The sequence below is a fragment of the Sinocyclocheilus anshuiensis genome, unplaced genomic scaffold (genome assembly GCF_001515605.1).
Source record: "Sinocyclocheilus anshuiensis isolate Anshui unplaced genomic scaffold, SAMN03320099.WGS_v1.1 scaffold245, whole genome shotgun sequence".
NCBI classification, from domain to species: domain Eukaryota; kingdom Metazoa; phylum Chordata; class Actinopteri; order Cypriniformes; family Cyprinidae; genus Sinocyclocheilus; species Sinocyclocheilus anshuiensis.
In genome coordinates this window covers 1064059-1071653 of record NW_015536478.1, presented here as the reverse complement: position 1 = coordinate 1071653, position 7595 = coordinate 1064059, and the positions used below count along the sequence as shown (strand labels likewise).

The window sequence follows — 7595 nt, the reverse complement described above, 5'->3', positions numbered from 1 at the left end:
CTGTGTTGCATGATTTAAAACAAATTTATCAAAAATTGCATTTAATTAAATTAATTTATAAAACAATTTACAACAAAACATTGCATTTTTTGTCAAATAGGGTGCTGCACAACAGAACTATAATAGTAATATATTGCTGTCATAATTTCTTCAAGTTACACCAAACTTTTATTTTGGCAGTTTGCCATGAAGACTTTGGAGTTGCAGTGTATTTTATGACAAATTGAGTCATGTTTTTTTGACTAACTATGACTAACTTATTTTTTCTGGATTCTGTTGTTTTTATGATTTAACACAAATGTATCACCAAAAAAGTGGTATGTATGAAACTAATTCATAAAACATTTTTAACAATTTACAAAAAAAAACCCACTACATTTTTGTCAAATAAGGTGCTGCACAACAGAACTATAATATATTACTGTCATAATTTCTTCAAGTTAAACCAAACTTATTTTGGCAGTTTGTCATGAAATTCTTTGATTTGCAGTATGTATTTGAGCATAGTTTGAGTCGTGTTTTCTGATCAACTAATTTTTTTCTGGATTGTATGTTCTACGATTTAATACAAATTTATCATCAAAATTGTGTCTAATGAAATGAATTCATAAACTTTAACAACTTAATAAATATTTTAAAATGTAATCAAAAGAAAACAATTTAGTGCTTCACAACAAAACTATACAGTATACTATAGTATACTGTACTAATAAAAACACTGATGAAAAAAAAACTTCCTTAAAATTATTATTATAATGTCTATTACTACTTTAGGAAGTACATTTTAGCATACAATAATAATAATTTATTTAAATAAAACCAAGCCTTTATTCTGGCAGTTTGTCATGAAGACATGTGTGTATTTTACGAGAAATCAAACCATGTGTTTTTCCAAACCAATTTACGCCTATATTAAGCACAGTCCACTTGTGACTGTACATCTGGATGATAATACCAGATGTCACTGACTACTCAGATGTCAAACTACTCAAAACCTGGATCGGCAGAACCGTAGGAGAGAGGGAGATGGGAAATTGTTGGCTTGCCAGGACAGCGATCTGAACGTCCTGAAAGAATCATCTCTGAATTCAAGAGGGGCGTCCCTTTACCTTGATCCTCACTCAAAAGCAGCTTTCAGATGGCCTCCAGTAATGGCCAGAGCCGTATGGAGTCAGCCGACTCATTTAAACCCCACACAAGTCCTGTATCTCTTCCTCGCTACAGCCTGACCCTCCTCCAGGGGGAAAAGACTCATTGCTATGCCAATCAGGTCTCACATCAACCACCAAGACTGTCTGTGTGAGGCACCACGCTGCCCAAGAGGGAATCTTGCTTTTTTTCTGGTCTCCTCTCCATTTTAATGGTCACCCTCTCCTCAATCTGACCGAAGTATAAATCTTCATATTGTACCACATACCAGGGAGAAAATTCCTGCGCTATTCGGTCAGCAAACCTCGGAGACGTACTGAATGAGGAGATGAGAAAGAAACCCAGGGGAATCCCTGCCTTCGCTGGGAAAGGTCAAGACTGGCATTAGCAGCAGAGGTAGATGGGAAAGGAATATAAATGCCTCTGGGAAGGATCATTACTTGGAGGATAGCACTTTCCAAGCAGGTTGATAACAAACATGTTTTATTTATGGCACCCCTAAACAAGTATACACTAAGCGGGGATCAACGGTTCGAGCATTTCACTCACATTTGCAACTAAAAATAGATGCATGCAAACTGTAAAATGTATTTAGGATCCATGTGTGAATAAAAAGTAGGTTCCCACGAGTCCTTAAAGTCTTTTTTTTTTCACTTTTAAGGTAATGGCATAACAGAAGTCTTATTTATCATTTTAAGAAGTCCTAAATTTGGAGCTGGAAATCTGGAATTGCGATATGGCATAATGCAGTGTTATTTTTAATTTTTTAAAATATATTTTAAATTAGGTTCATTTTAATACTTTCTGTTTTCATTTTAATTTTAGTTTAATTATTGTGCATTTTTGTGATTTTTTTTTTTTTTTAAATAAGCCTGTATAGTTGTTGCCTTTGCAAGTAGCTGAAATAACTTAAGTTTACATTTTTATATTTTTAGTTAACATTTATTTTAGTTCAACGCACATGTTTTTTTTATTTGTATTAATTTTAGCTAACCATAATAGCCGTATGATTATTAAACTTCAAAAGGCGATGATTTAATGAAATAAATGTGAACGCTGTACATTTCAAAGTAAAAATGCAGCACTGTTGCACGTTATAGTCGCAGATTCACATCAGTTGGCAATTAATGAATAACGTGCATTTATGCCAGGCGACTGCTTATGTTCTACTGTTAATGAATTATGTCTGTTTACTTTGTGGTGTTTATTTTGAAATATGTTTTAGATGGCTGTAAGAATGTATATTTTTCCCCCGCATCTGTTGGAACTAGCAGCTGAATGTAGCAAAGACATTTCAAAATAAGAGACTGTGTATTTCGGGCTTTTCTGTAATTAAAAGTCCTGCATTATGCATAAAACATTTTTCTGTTTACACAATAAACCACATCTGGCACTTAATTCAACATTTAAAATATAAATAGTTCCATAATGATTAAATAAATAAAGTTTGATATATAAATATCCAGAAACTTAAATGTCTTCTAGTTTCCATTTATTACTGTAAAAAAAAAAATCTATATTTTCACTATGTCCCTAAATTTTTCAAATTAGAAGTGTCAAGCCATGCACTGAGCTTAAAGCTGCAGTCCGTAAGTTTTGCCTCTTTGTTGCCATCTCTGTTTGAAAACCTGGAATTGTAGCTGTGTGCGGAATTATCTAGCTTGTGTGGGTTGAGTCGGCATGGCTCCAGCGCGGATGAATCTAATGTTCTGAAGAGTATGTGTGGCAGTCAGTCACCGCACCGGTGTGGATATTTACTGTACTTCGCAATCACAGATTCTAGCCTACGTCTCGGAATATATGACCCAAATAAGAATTTTATTTTCACCGTATATTGCCATCTGAACAAGTAAGTAACAAGTCTGCCACGTTTGTTCTGACCAACTGAGGAAAAAAGCATTACCATAAATCTCGCTACCAATGGTGAATAAATCTAAAGATCGGTTAGCTCATATCACATCAAACCATTCAAATTATTATTATTGTTATACTTTATTCTCAAATGATTAATGTTAACAACATCAGCATTGGTGACTATGAGTATAGTGTGTATTAGTGTTTAGATTTCAATTTCTGCACAGTCTAATCTAATTGTCATACTCTTCGAATTTCATATTAAGAAATTATTTTAACCTAAAAAGCAAATTATGCTCCCTTCGAGCTGGTTTTCTTTAAAATACAAATCTTTGTAATCCCAGGCTATCTGTAATCAGAAGCACATTTATAACTGGAAAAAAATGTAATTTAATTCACATGTGTTTCATAAACATAATCCTTTCTGTATTACAATCCGCCATCAAAATGATACATTTAATTATTCCAGCTGCTGTGAGAAAAGGCTATAAACGATTGGCCACCTGCAGGATCCTCACATGCGATAGCCTAGTACAACTTCTTTATGTTTACAGACGTGACGTAATGACGCAGTGCCATGCTCAAATTTCCCGTGAAAACCTACCCTACCACTCAAATTAGAAAACATTATTATAAGACAACCGTTGTGAATTGGGCTAAAGTAAGGCGATAGTTTCGAATACTGGCTGGTTATGTGCTTGCTCAAATATTGATTTCGGATCATTTTTAACCCCAAAAAAGTTACGGACTGCAGCTTTAACTTTAACACTTCATGCACTAGAACATGTGGAGATATCAAATTCTTATATAGGATCCATGTGTAAAAAGCTTTTTTCTACTAACGTGAGCTTGGGTTCGCGGCCCTCACAGGTGTACTGCCAGCAGATGAGCCCGATAAGATCGTGGACCCGAGCGTTAGCCATCGTGACCACCGTCATGGGGTGAAGCTTTTCTTGGGTCGACTGCATTGAGAGGTAGACGTCAATTTTTTTGGTTGCCGTTGTACCAACATGGCCCTGAAACAGAAAAGTTAAGGAAAAGTTTCTATAAGCAATTAAATTGAGCCTTGTTGCTTACGCAGTAGACACGGGTTTGAATCTGGTTTGTGTCCGGTTCTGACTTCATTAATGATCTTTATCAGATAATTTTGTTTTCTCTCAATTTGAACACAATCAGAAATTACATATTTTTATCATCTATAACATATCATAGATGATAATGTTTTTTTTTTTTTAAATGAACAGAATCTGAAATATTTATTATAAATAAATAAATAATAGGGATATTGCTAATATCACTATTATCACTAATATTTCTGCGAAGGTGTTATAGCCTGGAGCTGATCCTAATGCAAGGAGACAGGAGAGAAACCTGCATGACACCAGGCGTTTCTGTTCTGCGTTTAAGAAAAAGCTTGCTTAAAGGGTGATGAAAACACTCTGTAAGCCATCCCAAACATGTTTTCAAATTGTTTGGATTAAATTCTGCCATTCACTTGAAGCTTTACATATTTTTCAACAATGTCTGTTAATGGTGAGGTCTGAAAATTGAGTATGGAAGTGATTTCTTAACCATGTTAATTTTTTTAATCATGCAAGAGAGGAAGGGTTCAGCGCTCCATGATGACCAATTAATAATGATCAGGATTACTATAGTTAACTAAAACGGAAACAATAACCATATAAAAAAGTAATAATATATAAATTATAAAATTACAAATAAAATTGTATATAAATATTAAAAAAAGAATTTAACTTGCACAAAAAATAACTAAAAATGAAATACAAATGAGTAAAAACTGTACAGACATATATAAAAATGATTAAACTACTAAAAATGCCAAAAACACACAACAAAATTACTATAACTAAAAATGGAATATATGAAGAGTTCATTTGCAAAAACCGATAAACGCCACTTTAAAAAAAAAAATGAGCTGATTGCCGTGCATTATTCTCCACATATAGCGTGATCTGAACCCTAAACACGTTTTGTCAAAAAAGCCCGTTTTGTCCACTTTCAAGGCATCGCGAGTTCAAGTTTTACCGCAGAAGCCGACAAGCGCCCTTGTTGTTTTTGAACAGAAGCCGATAAGTCCATTTTAGCGAATCAGCGCGCTGTATTCAGGTCAGGTGACAAGGCTACTTCACTTCGAAAAGTTGTGCTAGCTGAGAGGAGTTTCGTCAAAGCTGACTTAAAGTGATCGAGGATGGATCATTTCGACAAACTTGATGAAGCTGTGATATCTTCTTCAGGGCGAAAAAGGAAAATAAAAGCTGAAACGTTTTCACGTAACCTTGCAATCACAACAACAACAACGTTTGTCAGGCATCTACATTGTCATCTGAGGAGATTACAAAGATTAAACGAGTGTTTTTTTATACTCTAAAACATGAAATGTGGAGTTATCTGCTTTTACCAAAAAAACGACTGTTGGAGTTATCTGCTTTTGCTATAAAACAAACATTTAATATGTAAAAAAAAAAAAAAAAAAACATACTTTCAATGAACTTTAATTTTACCTGTATTTGTTTAAGTTATTATTACTTAATCAAAACAACCCAACTGCAGTTTGATTGATATTACTTGGAATGCGCAATAAAAAAACGTGTTTTCTGAAAAAAAAAAAAAATGGAGTTATCGGTTTTTGCAAATGAACTCCTCATATATAAAAAAGATTATTTTAGCTAACTAGCCAAATTATATAGCACAAATGGAGGCAAATGGATGCTTGTATTTTATTTCTTTAGAATAAGGGACAGGGACACTTATTAAGAAAGTCAATTTTGACTTTGAAAAACCTCAGTATTTAAAGAAATCCAGCATGTAATTTTAGAGGAAAAGTGCTTAGTGTGGACACAAAAGCGCTCACCTTGCCATCAAATTTGGAGTACTCGTTGAAGGGGTTGTTGAGCTGCTGAGGACACTGTTCTAGCCGCAGCGAGAGTGTGGATTTACTGCCTGTGCTCCGGGGCCTGTCCTTAAAGTCCTTCTTTTCAAAAAGCGAGCTCAAGTCATCTGCTACAAAAATCAAGACAGTAGAACAACATATTCAGAGGACAAGCAATAAAGACCAGAAAATGAATGCAAACTTCTCTTTTGAGCACGGCTACTGTACCTGATTGAGACGAGCTTCTCTCTTTCCACTGGATGTTTTTGCACTTGATCTGGTTCTGTCGTTCTTTCCTCAGTCGCTCCAATCTTTGAGCTTTAAATGAAAAGACTTTCATCTGTTAACATTGTCAGTGGTGTGACCCCATTACACTTCAAAGCGATCAATGAAAAACATTTCATGCATATTATGACAAATATAAGGGCTGAATTCAATTATGAATTCAATTTTTTTTTTTATATATATATATACAAGGGGTTTTGATACATTTTAAGTGACGATACATTTTTGATTAGAAATGCAGGTTATTACTAGACTGATTATTTAAATATTCAATCACCTGTCATCTAACAAATCAATGTCAAACTTGATCCACTATTACACTAATCTTGGTTTTCTTCGTCAATAATCAGCCAAAAAAGTGTTTGGATGGATCTCACAAATAAGTGATCAGGTCACACACACAATGTACAGTATATTTTGCATGAAAAAAAAAAAGTTTTTTTTTTTTTGTTTTTTTTAAATTGTGACATTATTTTCAAGACAATTAAACACATTTCCCCCTCAAAAAAACTCATTCTCATTACTGTAACGTAGAAAAGCTGCTAATCCTGTCTCAATCATTGTTTTTTTTATTAAAATCAGCATGAATTCAATGTACTTCAGCAAATCTAATTTAATATTATATCACTATTTTTCCCCATTACAGTAAAGATAATTTTTTAATGTCATGAAAATGTCACAAAGAAAAAAAATGAAAATGAATGGAATTAAAACACTCTATATTGCGACTATTACGAATATTCCAGAATGTCTACACAGAAGTACAAGACATTTTCCATTTACTTCATGAGGTCTACAGCTGATCTACATAGTATTTTATTTTCCAAACACTTAAAAATGCATTTTAAACAATATGCATAAGCCTATATGCAGTTCGTAGACTATAAAAGAATGCATATTGCTCATTATGCATTTTTTTGTGTCTGGAACATATTTAAACTAGTCCAATTTGTACACTTAAAACACTTAAAAGAATCGGCCAGAGAGCACTTGGCTGGTATTTTGAGAGTACAAATATGCAGCACTTGAAGTGTGTATGCAAATGTAATCCCCTTTAATTGCAGGGCAAAAGTTTCTCTTAAAGGGTTTTTCTCTTATACTCAAGTCAAAAGTGTTTTGTTGATTCTGGAACTTCAACCTGAGTGGTCTGGGACGTTCCACATGAAGGTTTTTTTTTTTTTTTTTTTTTTTTCCTTTTTTAAATGTCTTATTTTATTACTTATTTTAATCTTTTTATTACATATTTAATAGTAGAGATTAATCAAATGTAATTATTGAGCAATATGGACAGCCCAAATCAATATGTTAATTATTTTTGAATTTATATATAGTCAAGTTGGACTTTAAAAGATGCCAAAGATCCGATCTGAACATTAGGTAAGGGATAATGACAAAAACAGACAGGATGATTCGCCTC

The 7595-nt window shown here is 33.5% G+C and overlaps 1 protein-coding gene across 3 annotated transcripts in view; it reads right to left on the bottom strand.

Annotated features, from left to right (window-relative positions):
* Positions 1 to 7595, bottom strand: part of LOC107666372 (MAPK associated protein 1) — a 36503-nt gene that overhangs the window by 21818 nt on the left and 7090 nt on the right. For all 3 annotated transcript variants that reach the window (XM_016457668.1, XM_016457757.1, XM_016457841.1), the window contains 3 exons: positions 6122 to 6211; positions 5876 to 6024; positions 3847 to 4019 (listed from right to left, as the gene is read on the bottom strand). In XM_016457668.1, the coding sequence (XP_016313154.1) occupies positions 3847 to 4019; positions 5876 to 6024; positions 6122 to 6211 (412 nt within the window). The remainder of the gene's footprint in view (positions 1 to 3846; positions 4020 to 5875; positions 6025 to 6121; positions 6212 to 7595) is intronic.